The 18,080-nt window shown below is 50.0% G+C and overlaps 2 protein-coding genes and 1 long non-coding RNA gene across 6 annotated transcripts in view; 1 reads left to right on the top strand and 2 right to left on the bottom strand.

Moving 5' to 3' along the window:
* Nucleotides 1-2,674: 2,674 nt before the first annotated feature.
* On the bottom strand, nt 2,675-5,732 carry MYF5 (myogenic factor 5). Its single transcript, XM_025439349.3, has 3 exons — nt 4,441-5,732; nt 3,760-3,835; nt 2,675-3,357 (listed from the first exon to the last, which is right to left on the bottom strand). The coding sequence occupies exons 1-3, from the start codon at nt 4,939-4,941 to the stop codon at nt 3,167-3,169; spliced, it is 768 nt and encodes a 255-aa protein (XP_025295134.1). The 5' UTR covers nt 4,942-5,732; the 3' UTR covers nt 2,675-3,166.
* A 4,904-nt stretch (nt 5,733-10,636) lies between these two features.
* On the bottom strand, nt 10,637-15,112 carry MYF6 (myogenic factor 6). 3 transcript variants are annotated; one of them, XM_035698808.2, is made up of 4 exons: nt 14,277-15,112; nt 13,602-13,692; nt 11,696-11,838; nt 10,637-11,458 (listed from the first exon to the last, which is right to left on the bottom strand). In XM_035698808.2, exons 1-3 carry the CDS (start codon nt 14,793-14,795, stop codon nt 11,735-11,737), a joined length of 714 nt encoding a protein of 237 aa, XP_035554701.1. In that variant the 5' UTR covers nt 14,796-15,112; the 3' UTR covers nt 10,637-11,458; nt 11,696-11,734. The 3 variants fall into 3 exon arrangements, with proteins under 3 accessions (XP_035554701.1, XP_035554700.1, XP_025295133.1); XM_035698807.2 differs by having other exon boundaries at nt 10,637-11,838; XM_025439348.3 differs by lacking the exons at nt 10,637-11,458; nt 11,696-11,838 and adding an exon at nt 12,850-13,470 and having other exon boundaries at nt 14,277-15,109.
* A 165-nt stretch (nt 15,113-15,277) lies between these two features.
* Nucleotides 15,278-18,080, top strand: part of LOC125752560 (uncharacterized) — a 76,106-nt gene continuing 73,303 nt past the window's right edge. The window contains exon 1 of one of the 2 annotated variants that reach the window (XR_007402402.1): nt 15,278-15,418. This is a non-coding gene — a long non-coding RNA (uncharacterized LOC125752560). The remainder of the gene's footprint in view (nt 15,419-18,080) is intronic. The other variant, XR_007402403.1, reaches the window with a different exon arrangement.

Below are 18,080 nucleotides of genomic sequence, written 5' to 3'. Positions count from 1 at the left end.
AAAGGAAATTGCTTTTTGCGACAATATAGAAACATTCAGGGGTGTAATTTTCAGGACAGACTTTGCCACTTCAGCAGGGCTCTCTGAAGTCACAGATAACTGTGCTCTAATATCCTTCCCAGAAATACCACCTCGGAAAGGCATGGAATTAAATTACTAATTTATTTTTTAAAAGATTTTATTTATTTATTCACGAGACACACAGAGAGAGGCAGAGGGAGAAGCAGGCTCCCTGCAGGGAGCCCCCTGTGGGACTCGATCCCAGGACCCCAGGATCACGACCTGACCTGCAGGCAGACGCTCAACCGCTGAGCCACCCAGGTGTCCCTAAATTACTCCTTTAATCTAGTAACTGTTATAACCTCAAAGAGAGAATTTCAGGGAAAATCTCTCTCAGATTAAGTAATTGTAGGAATGCCATGTTAGGGAGGAATTTGTGGGTATGAGATAGCCACTAATTTTGCCTAACTTGCATCTTCCAAATGAGCAAAACAAAACAGAAACAAAAAACAGGGGCAATCAGGACGCCTTGATTGGTGGAGCAGCTGGCTTCCAAAAAACGCTTCCCAGTTTCTATAACCTCACGAGCCACAGGTTTCCTATGTAACCCAGTAAGCTTGTGTTTCTCAGGCTTAGGGAGAAAGGGGTCTCCTTTTGACTCTATTTCCTGAGAGCCTCCTCCCTGCCAGGTCTGCAGATAGCAAGAGGAGCATTTTCCTCTTTTCTCCTAGAAATTTGCCCTTCGGTTGCATTCTCCCACCCGCTGAGATGGACTGGGGTGGGGGGTAGATTCAGTGAGGCCCAACCATTCACTTGGGGGATTTATGGAAGGCAGCCCCCTGTCACTGCTGGAATATTTTGCCAGTGTCACTCCTCACTCCTCCCCATCCACTTCCTTGGAGAAGAGACTTTCCTGGGTCTGGGCCAGTGGAGAGCCAATTCTCGAAGGCCCCATGTCAAAAAAGTATATGGGACTGTGTGATACGTTGTGCCAAGCTGTGTGCTGGGAAGACACCAGCCTCCGAGGTTCATACACTGCAAATGAGAATAATCGAGTGCGTTGGCATGGACGGTCTCATCTTCAATGACACATGGATCACCACCTAGATTCACTCCAGACCGCCAGAGAGAGGCTAACTGAACACTTGGAGGCCCTATAATCTTCACCGAGAATATCAGACACATTTACAAGTAATAGAATTTTGGAAACATAGAAGAAAGAAAGTCAATTTTTATTCACTTGAATTAAAATTCCATGATATTCTCTGCTTGCTTGTATTAAATGGAACAGAGTAGGGTCATTTGTCTTAGACTCGAACTTTAAAAAATCAAACCAATCTTTGGATGGTTCCCTTTATTCTAATTCTACGGAGACTGACACATCCCTAATCTCTCCACGAAAGTGTGAAAAAGAGAGTGCACCTAGCACAGGGCCCATTGAGGGTGAATGACTCAAATTCATGCGGGAACTATGCGTACATCTCTGTCGTGCCTTCCTGAATTCTCCTACCTCGAGGCCTCACACTCTCAGACCAAAGGTGGAGAACGATTGACCTCTGTGCCAAAAGTCAGCATCCCTATCAGGGCAGGATGCTAACAGAACAGGTGGCTACATTATCTGCTGAACTCAGCCCTTCATCTCTCCCTCCCTTTATAGAATAATTTCCATTCTTTTAAACCTCATTCCTGGACAAGCACAAGAAAAATCATATCGGAAAGAAGGGAAGAAGTTCCCGAGAACAGTATAATTGCCAAGCTCTAGCAGAGTCTGGTTGATGATTACTATGCATGACATAACCCTTAGCCACTTTAAGTGAAAGTACAAATTAGAGAATGAAACAATGATCTTTTCTGTCTGTGAACAGTTAGTTTAGACGCTTCAAGGATATTTCCTTTGTATATCTCCCACTGGTAAACTTGTGAGAATTATCTCAACGATCGTCTCAACCTATTTTCCACTCAATTGTTCCATTTTTTAAAAATCTCAATCCTTGCTAAAATAAAGGAGATTTAAAGTGATGAACAATAAAAGAATGCATGGCCATTGTACACACACACACACACACACAAATGCGATTAATAAAATCAAAAAGGCTGTGAAAAAAGGCAACCAATTGCAGGCTGTTTCACTTTACTATAGTTTGCGTAAGTTTTCTTATTCTAGTACTTAATAATACAAAAGAAATCAGTTCAATGCTTTTAAATATTTTATTGACAATATTAACATATTAATATATCGAGATATTTTCAGGCAAGTAGATAAAGTACGTATTATCTAACTCAAGATTCCTAATGTACCGTATTAAAATGATGTAATATTGTACTTTATTTTCGTTGAAACATGTTGTCTTGTCCTGAATAACTTCTACTTTTCCTCCACGCACCCACAATTTGACACTAGATGGCACGGTGCTAAGATAAGGGAAAAATTGTATTTAGCAGGCTCCCGTGAAAGCTGATTCAAATAGAAATGTTCTCTTCATTTGGGACATCAACAGGACCTCAGCTGCAACTGAGAGATGGTAAACGTTCAAATGTATCCACAAAGCCAGCTATTTTGTTATTTTCAGGACCACCTTAAGGTTTTGTGTCAGTGATTGCTAATCCCATTAGGGGTGTTCTTTTTGAAAAAACATGAATCAGAAAAGACCAAAATAGATACCATTAGGCAGTGTTGTTACGTTCTTACTTAATACAATATCACCAAAAGGTTAATAGGAAAACAAAAGTTAAATATATTTAAGGTTTCCTGTAACTGATTTCCAGCTGTCCTAATGTTTTAAAGAAAAAAAAATAAAGATCTAACATCAGACATAATATTTTGATTAGCAATATTTATAAAAAATATATAAGTTAAGCATTGCAACAAGCTATCTTCAATGAATTGCCCCCTATCGGAAAGAATATTATTGGAGCTATATATCTAAAGCGAAGAAGGAGCTAAAGGAGGAGGTGGAGGAGGAGGAGAAAAGGAATAAAGTATTAATTGCAATGGTGACTTTTTAGTTAAATACACTTTCGTATAAAGTGGCAAGATGGTATTTACACATTTACAATGCAAAGGAAATCTTTATATACAACTTGTCTTGCTCTTGAACTTTCGGGGCTTCCTTCCTCCTGCGTAATAGGCCCTCCTCATGGAACTGATCTAGACTAGACTTTCAGTTCATAGCACATGATAGATGAGCCTGGAACCAGAGGCCCCCGGAGTTGCAGGCTGGGAATCCGTGCTGGCAACTGGGGAGAGGGAGGCCGGGTCCTGGAGAGGCAATCCAGGTTGCTCGGAGTTGGTGATTCGATCCACTATGCTGGATAAACAATCCAAGCTGGATAAGGAGCTTTTATCTGTGGCATATACTAAGAACACAAGGAGAAAACCATTAAAAAAAAAAATCTCAGATAGAGAGACTGGCTTTCTGGCCCCGTAAACTGTATAGGTCAGCAACTTTGACCCCCAGGGGTCAGGTGGTCACAGAAAGCCGGACGTGGACATTTGTAACAAATATCCAGCCACTCATGGGAGTGAACGCAGGGGGCGGAGAAGCCCCCTAGTAAAATTGCCAGCAAAAGCACACATGTGTGCGTCTGTGAGGGGGGACTTGACCAAAAGATGTGCGTGATTGTGCCAAAACCTCCCCATAGGAAGCATCCTTTGTATTCCCTTCTCCAGTACAGCCTGGGAAACCAGACTGCTTTGACAGGCCCGACTGCGAAGTCGACCTGATTCTTAAACTCCTCTGAGGTCCCACCAATTCTTACCATTTGGCCCATCAGGACAGTAGATGCTGTCAAAACTGCTGCTCTTTCTGGACCAGACAGGGCTGTTACATTCGGGCTGCGACACAAGACACAAAGCAAGTGTGTTTGCAGGGCTTGGCAAAAGGTGCTCGGACCTGTGCTTGACTAGGTCCGCGGGGGGCGGGGGGGCCCTCCGTCCCCTTCGTGGCCTCCCCAGGCCCTAAGGGCTGCGAGGTCAGACTCTGCGGCCGCCAGGAGGAGAGAGCCCGGCAAGGGGAAGCGGGCGGGGGTGGAATTCAGCAGCAATGTGCGTGGGGTTAACCATGCAAAATGGATTGGGGCAGAAGGAAGCCACAGTAATTCAGGGAGAGAATACTTTCCCAGGGCAAAAACCCATTAAAACCTGGCAGGGACTGAGCAAAGGCCCTCTGAGAAGAATGCAGCCCCATCTCTCTCCAGCAGGGCCTCAGCAGGGCAGGGACCGGGCCGGGGGCACAAACGTGTCACCGGTCACTGGCCACCTCGCTCGCATGCCCACCCTCCCTCCGACCTTCCGAGAACCTGGGCGGAGGGCAAGCGGACATCCCGCTCGACAGCTGTTGCCTGGCGCCCTTCCAGTGCGGCAAGCCCCCCTGCCCTCGGGCACCCCCGTCTCCACCGGTAACTACTGACTGGGGCTAAGGGGGGTGCAGGGGCTCCTACCAGGCCGTCGGAGCAGCTGGACGTGGGGCTGGTGGGCTCGGAGCAGCTGGGCGCCGCCAGGCCCAAGTAGGTCTGCACCTGCTCGCGCAGCAGCTCCTGCAGGCTCTCGATGTAGCGGATGGCGTTCCGGAGGATCTCCACCTTGGGCAGCCGCTGGTTGGGGTTGGTCGTGGTGCACCTCTTGAGCGTCTCGAAGGCCTGGTTGACCTTCTTCAGGCGTCTCCTCTCGCGCATGGTGGCCGCCTTCCGCCGGTCCGTGGTCGTGGACTTCCTCTTGCACGCCTTGCAGGCCCACAGGAGGCAGTGGCCCGCCTGGTGGTGGCCCGTGGGGGCTCGCACGTGCTCGTCCTCGTCGGGGCCCGGCAGCGCCGCTCTGCGCGCCCCGAAGGCGGCCCCCCTGGCCTCCAGCTCGTCTCCGAAGTCGCCCTCGGGGGACGGGATGCAGGCGCCGTCGTAGAAGTACTCGGAGGGCGAGAAGGGGCAGCCGTCCATCACGTCCATGCTGAAGCCAGGGGTGCGTGCGCCCGGGAGCGGCGGCGAGAGGGAGGGGAGACGGGAGAGGCGGGAGAGGCGGGAGAGATGGAGAGAGATGGGAGAGAGATGGGAGAGATGGGAGAGATGGGGAGAGATGGGGAGAGATGGGAGAGATGGGGAGATATGGGAGAGATGGGGGGAGATGGGAGAGATGGGGAGAGATAGAAAAGGGAGAGATGGGGAGAGATGGGAGAGATGGGGAGAGACAGGAGAGATGGGAGAGATGAAAGAGATGGGGAAAGATAGAAAAGGGAATGATGGGGAGAGATGGGGAGATATGGGAGAGATGGGGAGAGATGGGAGAGATGGGGAGAGATGGGGAGAGATGGGGAGATATGGGAGAGATGGGGAGAAATGGGAGAGATGGGGGGAGATGGGAGAGATGGGGAGAGATAGAAAAGGGAGAGATGGGGAGAGATGGGAGAGATGGGGAGAGACAGGAGAGATGGGAGAGATGGAAGAGATGGGAGAGATGAAAGAGATGGGGAAAGATAGAAAAGGGAATGATGGGGAGAGATGGGAGAGACGGGAGATATGGGAGAGATGAAAGAGATGGGGAGAGATGGAGAGAAAAGGGAGAGATGGGAGAGATGGGGAGAGATGGAAGAGATGGGGAGAGATGGAAGAGATGGGGAGAGATGGGGAGAGATGGGAGAGATGGGGAGAAAGGGGAGAGACAAGAGGGACGGGAGAGACGGAGAGACGCCGCCTGCGCGGGCGGCTGGGTCGGGGCTCCGCAGCTCCGCGGGGCGAGCGCCTGGGGCCCGGGCCGGGTGAGCGGGGCTTGGGGCTCCTTATATACTCCGGGGAGGGAGGGCGGGAGGCCGCCCCCGCGGCCCCGCACTATTAGCATATCCCGCCGCGGCCCGGAGCCGATTTGCTGTTTACGGCCCCTCGGACTAATGGTTTTCGTGCGGCGGGGCCTCGGCGGGGCGCCCCCACCCCCGCCCTTGCGTGCACTCCCTGGAGCCCCTGGACCCCGGGGTCACTTAAAGACGCGTGCAGACAAAGGGACGAAGCCGTCCGACTCTTCGGAGCCGCTCGGACCTAAAAGCTACGCCCCAACGCGCCTCCCTGCCTTCCCGATCCTGGACGTGAGCACGCACCTTATTTTTAGGTGCTTTCTGTGCTCTACACGAACTTTAGTTAGCTCAGGGATTTGTTTTTTCTTTGTTTTTTGTTTTTTGCCCCCCCCCCCCCCATCAGTGGATCGAATAACGGTTGCTGAAAGCTTGGAGGCGACCCTCTGAATCGTGCTAGGTTCTTAAACATCGGTGGTGTTGCGATGAGGTCACCTTAGGGCCCGGGGCTCCCGGATGGGGCGGGGGGAGTCCTTCCGAGGCCCGGCCGCCCCCCCACCCAGCCCCCTTCTGCACCAGCTCCCGGGCGCCTCCTCCTGGGGTCGGGCCTCTGCGGGGCCCTGGGCGGCCCAGGACCGAGCTTCAGGGGCGCCGCCTCCCTCCCTCCAGGGCCCGGCTGCTTTCTCCCCCTTCCGCTCCGCCCTGCCAGTGCCACAGACTAAACAGCCAGGCCGGGCTGCGGGGTCGCTAATTTTCTGCTTTCAGGGGAACTAACACCGTTACAGATGCATCCCAGCTGCCGGCCCCGCCGTCCTGCGCTCGTGTAACATTTCCAGCTCAGGCCTTGAGTGACTTCACACCACGTTGGCGACCAAAGCCTCTTCCAGAAAAGCAATCGCAGCGGGGTCTTTGGAGCCTTGGTGGGTAGAAGCAGGGAAGGGAGGGCTCCCCTTGATGTAGGACTGAACCTATGAATCGGCCTCTGCCGGTGCTCTTCCACCCTTCACCCCACTTCCAGACCCCCTGGGTGCAGGTGGGAGGCAGGGAGTGCTGTCTGTGTGCAGGAAAAGCCAGGACTTGAGGTCTAGGCACCAGGGCTTGTGACCCCATTAAAATAGGAGGGAGTGTTCTCCTCTCCATCTGGAGTCACCCAGTCCCCTAAGCGATTGTGGCTCCAGAGTTGGGGGAAAGGGGACGCTCTTTTCTCTTATTTATGCCTAAAGTTATTTTCTGCAAGCAACCCTGGCTGGCTCACCCCAAGTCTTCAGGGGTCAGAGAAGCTCCAACTTTTTCAGGGTGATTTGCCCTCTCCAAAGTGAAGACTCCGAGGAACAGGGCAAGTAGAGTGTCCATCACTAAGGTGTCACTAAGGTTAGCTACAACATAGGTGTGTGTGTGTGTGTGTGTGTGTGTGTGTGCTCTGCCCCCCTTTCCCACACTCATTCATCCCTAAGACACAGACACCACCAGGGCCTTGAGAATCACGCTCCCTTTCACACCAGTGGGCTGCCTCACTGGGGGGTGGGGGGCATCTGCCTGCACCTTACTTAGGACCATCACCCAGGGGATGCCTTTGACATGAACAGGGTACCCAGGGCTCCGCTAGATACCAGAGTCAAGTTCCTAAAGGACCCAGGGGAATGGAGGACTCCAACCCCACAGTGTGTGTGGGGGGCAAGTCCCTCCACGTGGGGAGATGGTCTCCCCCCCAGCCCCCCGGGCGCTTCGAACCCCAACACACAGCACCCCCACTTTCCCTGGCTCCGCAGGGCAGATGTTAGCCCAGATGCATGCTGCGGGCACCAGTCAGCCCCAAGTGGAAGGTGTGCTGCACTGGCCCCTCAGCTGATTTCTTGACACCAGGCCCCCAGCGTGCTAGAGACCCCCCCAACCCCCCACCTGCGGTGCAGGATGTTCCATGCACACACTTATTAAGACCTTTTCCTATTTGCCAAGCAGTGTGGTCACCGCCTGGCAGGTGTTCATTTATTTCCTCCTCTCGACGGCCCCGTTTTGCAAGACGGGCCCGGGAGGGAGCTCCAAGGGCAGGGAATTCGCCCCTCCCCCCGAGCACCCTGGGGTCGCCCTGGGAGCCCCGCCCGCAGCCCGAGGAGCGGAGACCCGCAGGGGGGTGCGGCCACCGCGGCTCCCAGGGCCCGGGGCTGTGCCCGGTAAGGTGACCTCGGGGCGGCGGGGCCAGAGGGCCGCGGGGACACCAGCGCCCCGGCCTGGGACTGGCTGGGGGCGCGACCAGGGCGGGGCCCTTGGGGCTCCAGCGCTGAGGACCGGAGCTCGAAACAGCGGGGGAAGGAAAGGACCTGACTTAGGCCGCTGTCCAGGGCGAGGGAGGGAGGGAGAGAGAGAGAGAAAGAACAACAACAACAAAAAATACAAAAAATACAAAAAAAAGTACAAAAAAAACCCCCAACCAAACAAACAAAAAACACAAGTCTACAAAGAGGGAAGGAAGGGAAGGAAGCCAGTGCCTGGTCCCCCAGGTCGGCAGAGTTTCTGCAGCTCTTCCCAGGGGGATACTGTGTAAGAGAAAATGAGAAAAACTGGGTGAGCGATGCAGAGAAAAAAATGGTTTTGAATGGGGAAAATAATAATGAAAAAAAGTTGAAAGTCACTAAAAAAAGAGAGAGAGAGAGAGAGAGAGAGAGAGAGAGAGAGAGTGCTACTATTTGGATGCTCTTACTCAAAATCAGAACAAACTGACTTTTGGTCCTCGTAGAAAAGAATAAAAATACAACCTGTTTCCCACTCTTTCTTCAGGGAAGTGGATTTTCTCCGTGCAGGGGAGGCTCCCATGTATTTAGGGGGCAACTGCGCCCAGAGGAACCCGCATTCCAACAGTGACTACAGGGAAAGCTTCTCAGTAGGCGTGGAAAGAGGACAAGCCATGCATCCTGTTATAAGTGAATGCCACCCAAGGTTCAAATCTATCGATAGTTTAAAAAAATTTTTTCACTTGACATTCTGAAGGAAAATAAATGCATGTTTTGATTTTTCTTACAATTTAGACTCAGCAGGTTTTAACTGCATAGACCCGTAAGTAATCACCAACTTTCTTTTTTTTTTTTTCTTTTTTTTTTTTTCTGAGAAGCTATTTTAGTTTAAGTGTTATGGCAACAATCCTAGTGTTGATGGACAGACCCCACCAGCGGAATGATGCTCCCAGCTTCCTTTCTTAGGAAACTTTGCCTACCCTAGGAATTCGGCATTATTGCAAATTTTTCTATGCTTCTCTCAGCAGGAGAAACCAAATACACATAGCAAGAGAAGTCCATTTCAATTCACGTCTGCCTCTATCTGCGACCCTTTATCAACTCCTGGACAAAGGGAGTGGTTCTAGAGATTTTTGCTTATCATATATGACTTCACAATGTGCTAAACAATTTCAAACTGCTGTTAGCTCTGGGAACCAGGCACACCTAAGTAAACACATTAGTACCTGCCAAAGCTGCTGGAAGAATTTGTGGAGAAGACAGCTGAGGAAGACATTGGCCTCGGCTTGAATTCGAAGACTCCCAGGAGAGATCAAAGGCCTATGAAGGGACTTTGAGCAGCCTTGAGAGTAGAGAAAGGAGCCAGTCCTTGCAGCATTATCTTTGTTTCAGCACATGGCATAGCCATTCTGAACTGAGAAGCCAAGATGACTCTGAACTAGGCTTGCAAAACATTGCTTTTTCAGAATGAAACCTCTGGGGCTGAGGGGTCATCTTTTGTTAGCACTGCTTTTGAGTTTAAGGGAGTGAGTGGAAGGGTCTTTTGGGGAAATGTCTTGTTGGCTTGGCTCTTTGAGGAAGCACCGTGTTATTGCTAATTTACTAATGGATTAGGTTAGGAAATGAGATATTCAGAGTTTAAACTCAAATATTCTTAAAATACTTTTTTTTCCAGGTAGTGTGTTCTGGGAAGAGAGTTTGGAGATAAATAAATGATATAAAATCTTACTTATTAAGAGAAATGCACAAATGGCTATATTCTAACTTGGAGTCAAAAATGTCTTAGTAAGGATAGAGTGCACTTTAGTAACCCAAAACTTCTCTGGCAATCTCAACAGTAGTTGAGAACATTGAACACTGAATTTCAGCGCCATGCTCCCCTCCCCCATACATATGAAGGAGTCTAATATATATTAATATAGTCTAATATATATATATAATATATATAATGCCATTAGACTTAAGTGAATTTCCATTATGTTCGGGTTTGGAATTTGATGCTTCAGGTGTGATGATTAAAGTTAGTTTGAAAAAGCTGACATTTGACATAAATTATTTGTATAGTGCTATAAAAAAAAGAAAAGAACTCATTTTAAAAATATTTGACAACTCTATGCCTACCTCTGGAAAACAGGCTCAGTTTAAATGCCAAATTGCTTATCTTCACTAAGTTATTATATCTTGATTTTCTGCTTCCATGGCCCTGTTTGTTTTGGCTGTGGCTTTAGTAAAGATTATCATCATTAATATCAAATAAAAACATTTTAATTGCAAACACACCAAGGATTTCATTGGAAAGCCTCATATGTCAACTATAGCAGTGGAGGTCACATGAAGTCTTTGGGAAATATTTGCTCTATTTAACGAAGAGACCTCTATACGCAAACTAATTCCAAACAATTTCTCAAGTTACCTAGCTAGGAGAGATAGAGAAGATTTGGTTTGCAAAGACTGAATAGAATCCATCAGCAAATAAAGTCCATGAATTGATTAAAAAAAAAAATTCTGCTGCTAAACAGTTTATAACACAGATCTTACTATAAATACGCATGCAGTCATGAAGTAAATGAATTCACCTGGTTAATTCTGATATTTGATTTCAGTTGTGGCATGAATCTGCGGCACATATATATACCTATATTTTAGGCACATCTTTATTTTATATATATTACATATATATAATATGTAATGCGTATACATACAATGCATATATAGACATACACATTTTAGGGAAACTATTGATTCTCTAGAAAAAAATTGTAGATCCATGATACGCATGATTAATGACTGTACACACCATTCAAACATATTCATATTCATACATGTTCTGATTGGATAATTTGAAATGCTCTACTGCTTATCTTTAATTAATTTACGCCCTAATTTGGAGTTCACTAGCTAGTCACTTTTGAGAAAGAACCTCTGGAAAACAATTGCTAAAGAGAGTCCAATTTTTCTAGGCCATAAGTGGTCTTTCTTATTTGCTAAGGCTTCTCTTCCAGGGTGCAGGGCGATTGAGAAAACAAGCTTGAAGCCACTGATACTCACTGGCTCAAGGCCCTGGCTCTGCACTTACTAATGCAAGAAACTCTTCAGTTCCAAAGAAACCTTTTCTCAAAAGAAATACAAGTTTCTTTCACAGAAGTCATTGTAGGATTATGAGTTCATATGTAAAATGCTAAGAGTCACTCATATTGCTACTGAATTCCCGGTCATTAATATTTTCCCCCGAACAGTGCCGGCAAGGCAGCAAACAGTATTTGAAGAACTGGGGCTTTTGGTGGAAGAGAAGCCTTTTGATGGTCAGTGTAAGGAAAAAAGGGAGAGCTGACATTTAGTATGGACTTGGTGCTGTGTTTTGGCTATAAACCCTTTCTGTGTGTATCTCGCTGAAATCTTCACACCCCCGAGTTAGGCACCATTGCTGTTGTCACCACGATTTCACAAATGAGGAAACTGGAGGCAGAGAGGAGCTGTTTCAGCCCAAGGCTCCACAATAGCAACCTGGCTTCCAGCTCGGCAGGCAGGCAGTGCCCCCAGCAACTCAGCAGTTACAGCCCCGAGCACTCCCACCTGCTTTACCCAAACCGCTGGGAGAGCTTATGTGAGAGCTAGGGACCTTTCTGTGCTTTGGTAAGTGTTCTAGGAGAAAAGAGAATCATCCAGGTGCTCAGAAGACAAAGTGACCCTTACCCCCAGAGAGAGGCCTTCAAGAGACAGAAAAGGGGCAGGCTACTGTTCCATGCCTGCAGGAGGCGCTGTCCGTGGTGGTATCTGGGACTTCTGCAATGCGCAACCCCAACGTCCGGACAGGGCTGTCAGGAAGCAACGTTGGGCTGGGGAATATTGAATTCGATTAGATTCTCACACTTGCAGACCGAGCACTGGCTGCGGGGCAACAGAGGGAAGGAAGCAGTTGAGAGTGGGGAGGGGTGCTGGATGAAGGTGCCCCCGACAGAAGGTGAGCGGCAAGTACTCCGAGGAAGGGCTTGGCCTCTCTTCTGCTTCACTCCCCACTGCGATTCTTGGTGGTCGCTTCTTCCTGAAGTTACAGGATAAACAAACCTGGCACACGTTGTAAAATCGTGGCGGTGAGGAGCTCCCGGGGCTTCGAGCCCCTCTGGGGGCCTTGCTGTTTGGTCCAGCTAAGAGGTTTCATGTGTGTTGTGGTTGCCTTTTGCCCTCAGCCATTAACCCTTCCCTGCCTTGAAGCACCCGGTCCAGGGAGCAGCCCACCCCACCTCAAGGGACAAACTGTTCCCTTCTTTAGTCTTCCTATTTGCAAAACAAACCCCACCCGCCCGTGGAGGCTGGTGCAGTCTTCTAACCGCCAGTCTAGTTCAAGAAAACTAGGGAGGGGCCCCCCCAACCTGGCTGGGAGGCCAGGGCGCCTCCTGCAGACTCTGACCAAGGCTTCTCGGTGGAAGGCCAGGCCTGGAAAGTCAAGGAGGGAAAGGCATTTGGGGCTATGTTAGCTCATGACCCTTTCAGGCAGTGCCACTTGTGTGGCACTCTCTTACCGGATTGCAAACTTTGGCTCAGGAAAGCTCACTCAGGCCTCTAGGGATAGGGCCGTGCAAACAGAAAAGAGATGCTGATAAAAGGGGAAAGGCGACAGTCCTGGCTCTGCCTCACTTGTAACCACAGGGGTGAGGTCCGACCGAGACAGAAATGCAGACAGAGGAAAGCCACCCATTTTCTTCCCTTTAAACCAGCCTTTAGGAACACACCCCAATAAACGGGCTTGGGTGGCATCTGAGTTACAGGCCCGCCGGCTTCCCTGGATTTCTGTGCCTGCATAGCTGCCCCCCCCATGTGTCGTTGAGTTGAATCAAATCAGGACCAACTTTGTTCATAAAGAAACTTCGCTTTTTTAATATGACAGTGTCAGGATCCTCGCACATGTCATATGCACCCCGTCATTCCACATTTAAAATAGATTTCTTAGGTTTACATAAAAAAGAAAGAGTCCTAAGATCATTTACAAAAATACATTCAGTACCACTAACGTTCCCAGGTCGCTTGAGACAGGAATGAACTTCTTTTTCTTTTTCTTTTTTTTTTTTTTTTGAGCGTGGCCCAGAAGGGGCACCGTCACCGAAGTAACACGTTACACAACTAAGCACACGAAGCCCAAGCAGCCTGCTAGACCTAAGCCACTCGCTTCCAAAGCCCGAGGCTTCGCCCTCGGAGCGCAGGACAGTTTCTGAGAAGTACCCCCCCCCCCCCCCCCGCCAGGTGTCCCTGCCCTGCGCTCGCTCCTGGGCGCGGGTTCCTGCAGCAGGTGTAGGGTGACCCACTGTGGGGGGGGGGGGCGCGTGGACGCGGCCCAGCCTGCGCTGCGGGCTACTTCTCCACCACCTCCTCGGCGCACGGCAGCTTGCGCTCCTCCGAGGAGATGCTGTCCACGATGGAAGACAGGCACCGGAGGCTGCTGGAGGCCGGCGGGTCCCCGCTCGGGGTTCCTCCTGAGCGCGGAAAGACACACACGCACCTGCCCTGCAGGCCGGCGCCCCGCCCCCGCCCCCCCCGGGACCCCCCCACCCTCACCCCCACCCTCACCCCCCCACCCCGCGGCCGGCGCCCTCGCGTTCCCTACCTTCCTTGGCAGTGATCACGAGCCCCCTGGAATGATCCGAAACACTTGGCCACTGGGCGCTGCAGGTGCGCAGGAAGTCCGCCCCCTCCAGCTGCGAGAGAACCCGGGGGCGCAGGGTTAGGGCGGAAGGCTCGGCTCCGGGAGCGAGCGGGCGCACCTCGGGGGGCGGCTCCCCGACTTCCTCGGGCCGGGTACCAATGTCCGGCCTGCTGCGGGCACCCCGAGGTCACAGGGGGGCTCTTTGGAGAGGAGAGGGGGAGGGGAGGGAGACGGAGTGGCCGGGGGTGGGGTGGGGGAGGCCCCGAGGGGCACCCCGAGGTTACAGGGAGGGATCATTGGAGAGGAGAAGGGGAGGGAGGGAGACGGAGCGGCGGGGGTGGGGTGGGGGAGGCCCCGAGGGGCACCCCGAGGTTACAGGGGGGGATCATTGGAGAGGAGAAGGGGAGGAGGAGGGAGACGGAACGGCTGGGGGGGAGGCCCCGAGGGCACCCCGAGGTCACGGGTCAGCAGGGGCTCATTGGAGAGGAGAAGGGGAGGGGGAGGGAGACGGAGCGCTGCGGGGGAGGCCCCGAGGTCAGGGGGGTGCCCATCGGAGAGGAGAGGGGGAGGGAGAGGGAGCGGCTGGGCTGGGCTGCAGGCCCCGAGGGCGCCCCCCTCCCGGCCTCCCGGGCTCACGCTCTCCGCCTTGGGTCTGTAGCTGAAGGGGTCCACCCCCAGCTCCTGCATCTTCTCCTGCTGATCGAGCTGGTGGAGCAGGTCCTGCAGCCGCTCGATGTAGCTGATGGCGCTGCGCAGGATCTCCACCTTGGGCAGCCGCTGGTTGGGGTTGGCCACCGTGCGCCGCTTGAGCGCCTCGAAGGCCTCGTTGATCTTCTTGAGGCGCCTCCTCTCGCGCAGGGTGGCGGCTTTGCGCCGGTCGGTGGGCGCAGATTTCCTCTTGCAGGTCTTGCAGGCCCAGATCAGACACTGGCCGGGGCAGTGGGGGGGCTGCAGGCCGGGGGGCGCCAGGACGTGTTCCTCCCCGCTGCTGTCGCTCCCAGCTTCCGGGGGCATTTGGTCCTGGCAGGGGGACAAGGTACCATCACTCCCTGGGTACAAAGGCGAGCCCTCTGCCACTTCTAATGGCTGCAGGGTAACATTTTCCCCGTCCAAGTAGAAGAAATAGGAGCCAGTTTCAAAAAGGTCCATCATCATGTTCTCCTCCTTGGCCTCTGACTCGGTCTGAACTGGGTGATGGGCTCAAAAACCCAGAGGAACCACCCAGATGGCATTTAATTAGTGCGGTGACATAAGTGGCCCCAGCTTTATATATAGTAGCTCCTGAAACTCAATCCAACTTTTAGCTGTCATGGAGCATCAGTCTCCCGATGTGATCACAGCCAGGGCTCACTGTCCAGAATATCTAGTTTGAAAGAAAACTGAGAAGTGTCACCTCCGGGACCACGGGCGATCCGTAGGCCCAACAGGTTACAACAAGGGACTCGGGGAGAAGCCTCCAATGTAAAGAAAGCACCGAGGGCTTCCTTTGAAGACAGCTGAGATGCTAACCTGTTTACGGGACAACTTCAAAAACAACTGGGGATTAACGCTGCTCCATTCCCCTCCCCCAGGCTCATCTGAATTCTAAGTATAGACCCATGATGAAAGATCTCAGAGGCAATAGCCATTGCTCCAAAATAGCCCGGTTAATATTTGCAGAGTGGTTCAGCTCTTCCCTCTGTCCTGTCTGTCAAAAAGATGCTATGGCTCTGATTAAAACCATTACAGTCCTTCAAAGGTCATACATGGCTTTCAGGCTTCAGCCTCAGTAGCAGCAGGTAAATCTCTTTCCTCTCTTTTGCGAAGGCTGTGACATGATTTGGGCGCCGGAGGGGTGGCTGGAGGGTGCTCAGTTTCCTTCCTTGGCTGTCTTTTTTTTTTAGGGGGGGGGGAGTGGGTGGCACCCAGGATCTGAACTCTGCACCCCTCCATGGCGTTGCAGCACCAGTGAGGCTGGGGGTGGGGCGGAGGATGGGGTCGCAATCCGTGGCATCACTTCTCTTTGCAAACCAGTTTTAGTGGAGACGAGACTCACACCCTGGCTCCTTGATATTTCAGGATTCTCTGCGGGCCCCTCCCCCAGGTTCTCTGGCCCCTGCCCTGCACACTGTGCTCGCTCGCTCGCTTGTTCGCTCGTTGGCTTGATTGTTCGCATTCTTGGTATCCACGGACTCCAAATGAGTTGTTACGCAGGGTTCAGATGAGAGAGGTGGCCAGCAAGGCACAAGCCAGGAAACGGAAATTTTGATTGCAGCCTGCCAGGGTCCAATACTCAGGAGCATGGTGACTGGGACAGGTGTCTCAATTGCCTTCAAGTCCTGGCTGACTTAATTTCTCTTTATATGCACATGTACAACTACCAAGAGAAGAGCAGTTGCCCTGTAGAATTTTATCGGGGGTTGACGCCCACGGTCTCTTGCAGGTGAGGCAGGTAGCCTTAGATCAGCTGCTGGATGAGCATCAGTGAGCACTTAAAGCATAATAAGGCTGTGTCCACGGCTAAGGCCTTTCTTATGAAGGAAATAAAGCACAGCTATGACAGAGGGGTTCTTGTTTCTCTTTTATTACTGCATTCTTTTCTTTTCCTGTTTCTTTTCTTTCCTCTTCCCTCCCAGAGCTCTGGAAGGACACCCTTCACCTCCAAATGGCCTTTGGGATGACAGTCAACCTTGGTTTTGGCCTCTATAGTCAGTAGAGGGAAACATAAGGTCTTCCTCTTCTGTCCTCAAGTAGGGATAATTATAGGCTGTGTTCACTATGACTTCATTTTTTTTTTAAATGGAGGGATTAATGGTTAATGTAGGAACTAGCTACATTTTTAGGTTAAGTCATTTATTCCAGAAGATCGTTCTTCACAACCTTTTCCTATCGAGCCACAGGCTTCAGGTGTTATGTTCCGACACTTTTGGCTGTTTCTATGTTTTTGTTATTGTGCAGTAGAGTAATTTCCTAACAAGTTTGAGAACCATTTTTATGTTTTTGAAGAATCATAGGAAGTCATTACCTCTTTGGTGACATTTTCTCCTATTTCTAGCAGGGCTGGTTGCTAATATTAGCAGTTAAGACAGCAGATTGGAGGCTCTAACAACTCGGGGGATACTCTAACATCCATTATAGAAAATTATCCCATGTTCTTAACCACACTGAATGATGCACCTTATAAGGTGAAGATAATTTGCAAAGTCATTTTTAACCAGTAAAAGTATATAACATTTTTGCAGAGGTAAGTAAGGTAACAGTATCTGAAATTCATTTATTCAACATTTTGGGGATACCTACCAAATGCCAGATAGTGTCCTGGGGGATGAGGATAAAACAGTAAAAAAAAAAAAAAAAATTGACCCATTTTCTCATGGAATTTGAATCTAGAAGGGTGAATGAAAATGACTAAGAGATGAAAAAAAAATGTGAGAAATAGTCCTCAATTTGGGGTGTGGAAGGCTTAGGTCACAGTCATTTTAGCTTGTGAAGACTTAGTTCTACTATTTCAATTTCTCGCTTTTTTTATACATAAAATTGATACGGTGACAAAAGACGTCAAAGTAGTGATGAAGTTTTGCAAATTGTGCAGTCCCTTCAAAAATGTTGCATATTCTATAAAATTACTTTCGCTGCTGGAATTAGGCATAGGCAACAAATGAGAAAAGAAAAACACCACTTCTAAGGAATTTCATTGCTTGGATAATAGAAGTAACGGTAAGGTGGTACCATTCTGAGACTCTGTTGATTTTAAGAGTTAGATGTGGGAGAGTCTGGAAGAGAATGTGAAAATGAGCACTTTCCTTTTTATTTTTCCCTCATCCAAGTGTTGTCCCTGGAGAAGCAGCGAATTAAAAATGTAGAAAGAGAAGATTCTAGAAAATAGAAAAAGCTTTGAGGTGCTGTTCAATAGTAACCTCCCAGACAGGGGCGGCATTTCTTTGTGTGATTTCAAACTTGACTACAGAATTGTTGCTCCTTATTAAATTAACCCCCCCCCCCCCCCGCCTTCCCAACATTCTCTAGAACTCAGGCCAATATAATTTAGTGTTGTTGTTGTTCTCTTTGGTCGAAAGGGGCTTTTCCTTCTTTTGTTGTTGTTTTGGGGGCTGGGGGTGGAGGTGGGAGGAGAGAAAAAGGAAATGCCAGCTTGGGAAATAACCACCCATTACTAGATTAGGTAATGGGAAAATACACAGTGATTCCAAACAACTAACTGGTGAACTCTTGGAACTCGAACTGTTTACAGAATATGAGATGCCTGTAATTGCAATTGCATTATTTCTCAGCAGAACTTGGGAGACACAGACCTTGGCAAGTAGTCAGAACAGGTTTGTGTAAACTGAAATCCTCCAAACTTTAAAATAACACAGATGCAGTTATAGAAATTATGGAAAAATTAATAGCAATGCGAGAATAATAATATCAAGGAGCGATTATTTCACTTCATGGGCCTAGAGT

This window comes from Canis lupus, chromosome 15, assembly GCF_003254725.2.
Source record: "Canis lupus dingo isolate Sandy chromosome 15, ASM325472v2, whole genome shotgun sequence".
Lineage (NCBI taxonomy): Eukaryota > Metazoa > Chordata > Mammalia > Carnivora > Canidae > Canis > Canis lupus.
The sequence above is the reverse complement of the archived record's forward strand: the minus strand, read 5'-3'. Positions and strand labels throughout refer to the sequence as shown.